This window comes from Egretta garzetta, unplaced genomic scaffold, assembly GCF_000687185.1.
Source record: "Egretta garzetta isolate BGI_Z169 unplaced genomic scaffold, ASM68718v1 scaffold968, whole genome shotgun sequence".
Taxonomy (NCBI): Eukaryota; Metazoa; Chordata; class Aves; order Pelecaniformes; family Ardeidae; genus Egretta; species Egretta garzetta.
In genome coordinates, this window is record NW_009260641.1 from 3,207 (window position 1) to 5,168 (window position 1,962).

The 1,962-nt window shown below is 64.1% G+C and overlaps 1 protein-coding gene across 1 annotated transcript in view; it reads right to left on the reverse strand.

Moving 5' to 3' along the window:
- The window catches only part of LOC104132296 (electromotor neuron-associated protein 1), a 4,080-nt gene that overhangs the window by 1,699 nt on the left and 419 nt on the right, over positions 1–1,962 (reverse strand). The window contains exon 2 of the mRNA XM_035900978.1: positions 37–1,831. Within this exon, the coding sequence (XP_035756871.1) occupies positions 37–1,831 (1,795 nt within the window). The remainder of the gene's footprint in view (positions 1–36; positions 1,832–1,962) is intronic.

Sequence of the window (1,962 nt, forward strand, 5' to 3'; positions counted from 1 at the left end):
CCCCTCCGTTCTCCAGCGGCGAGGGCTCCAGCTCACTCTCAGCCGTGGTGATGCCCTCGTCCGTCGATTCCTCCTTCCTCCTCCTCCCGCCAGCCCCCGGTGAGGCAGCCCCCCGGCCCCGCTCAGCCTCCTCCAGCATGTCCTCGGGGGAAGAGGACTTGGAGCCGTCCGACGTCCCCGGCTCCTTCCTGCCACCTGCCTCCCGGGGGGCTTTGGCCTTGGGCTTCTCCGGCTCCTTCTTGAGGGGGGGTTTCTTGATGCTGCCGGCCTTGGCCAGGGGTTTGCGGGTCTCCGGGACTGAGGTTTTCCGGGCCAGGGTCTTGGCAGGAGCCTTGGCCTCTGCCTTGCTCTCCTTCGCATCCTTCCGCAGCGTGTCAGCCTTCACCTCCTTCTTCACCACCTTCACCTCCTTCTTGGCCTCCGCCTTCGCCTCAGCCCCCTCGTCCTTCTTCGGCGGCTTCTTCTCCTCTTTCCGGGGGAGAGGCTCCTTCTTGGGCACCGCTTTCTCCTTGCTTGGCTTTGGCTTTGCGTCTGCCTTCAACTTCTCCATCGAAGAGTCCAGCTTGGCTCGAGCATCCTTGGCTTTCTCCTCTTCTGACCCCGCTCTGGCTGTCTCCCCCAGGGATTTTGGCTTCTCCTTGGTCCCTGCCTTCACCTCCTTCCTCTCCACCTTCGGAGCCTTCTCCTTTGGCACCGGTGCCCCGGCATCCACCAAGCTGAGCTTGGAAGCCGACTTCAGGCTCTCCTTGCTCTCTGCCCTCCTCTGCTTGAGCGGCTTCTCAGGCTGGGACACCGGTGACCCCTTCAAATCGTTCTTGGTGACCACGGGATGCTTGAGGAACTCCAGGTGCTTCACCTTCTCCAGCCCCTCCAGGATGCGGCCCTGGGGGGTGCAGCCGGGGAATAGCACCCGGATGATCTTCTCAGAGGGGCTGACAGGGTGCCAGACGAGCAGGGCGCAGACGGAGGTCAGGCACTGCAGGGGCAAGTCCTGCTCCTTGGGGTAGCTGTTGCCCGACCATTGCTGCAGGAGAAACTCCAGCTCCTTGGTGCCTTTCACGGGGTTCAGGACGTACATGTCCAACCGGCCCACTCCCATCTTCTGGAAGAGGACGGTGGGCTCCGCGCGGGGTCCGCTGTCCCGGGCCAGCGGGTTGGGACGGATGCCCAGCTTCTCCAGGTAGTGCAGGGTCAGGGCGGCCTCATCACAGCTCTTCAGCACCCGAGAGTTACCCTCAATGTCCTTCAGCTTCTCGGAGGCATTGAGGAAGACGACGCCCAGCTCCGGGGAGATGAGGTTCTTCGCCCAGTCCCCGTTGCCCTGCGAACTCTGGGACGGATCCTCCTCCAGCTCAGCCAGCTTCCTCTGCAGCAGGCTGTTGACGCCGGGCAGGCTGTCCGTGCCCGCGTGTGTCACCAGGATGGAGTCGATGCGGTCCAGGTGCCGGACCAGCTTCCAGAAGGATGACTTGGGGTTGGAGCCTCCGTTGACCAGGACGTTGAAGCCGTTGACGGCAAAGAAAGCCGAGTCCCCTCTCCCGCCCGGGAAGATATAGCAGCAGGGCTTGGAGAGCTTGAGGAAGCCAACCATGGTGGGGGGCTCCAGGAGGTCAAAGGGGGACTGGGGCTCCAGCGACTCCGAGAGGTACTCCATGAACTCCTCCAGCCCCTCCATCTCCGGCAGGATGCAGCCTGGGTTGTAGCGCAGCTCAATGAAGTCCTGGAGGTTGTGATGGTCCAAGCCCGAGTCCCTCCACTCCCCAAAGTCGGGGCAGCTGATGGTCAGCCTGGCCTTGGCCGAGGGGTCCGCAGAGCTGAGGATCTCCCCTACCTGCGAGGGGACGGGGACAGGCAGAGCTTCAGGTGGGATGGGGCACCCGGGGCCAGCAATGCGGCAGCGCAGGGGTGCCCTGCCTCAGCCCCCCCCTCCCTTGGCAAGCACAGAGCACCCCCTTCCCAGGA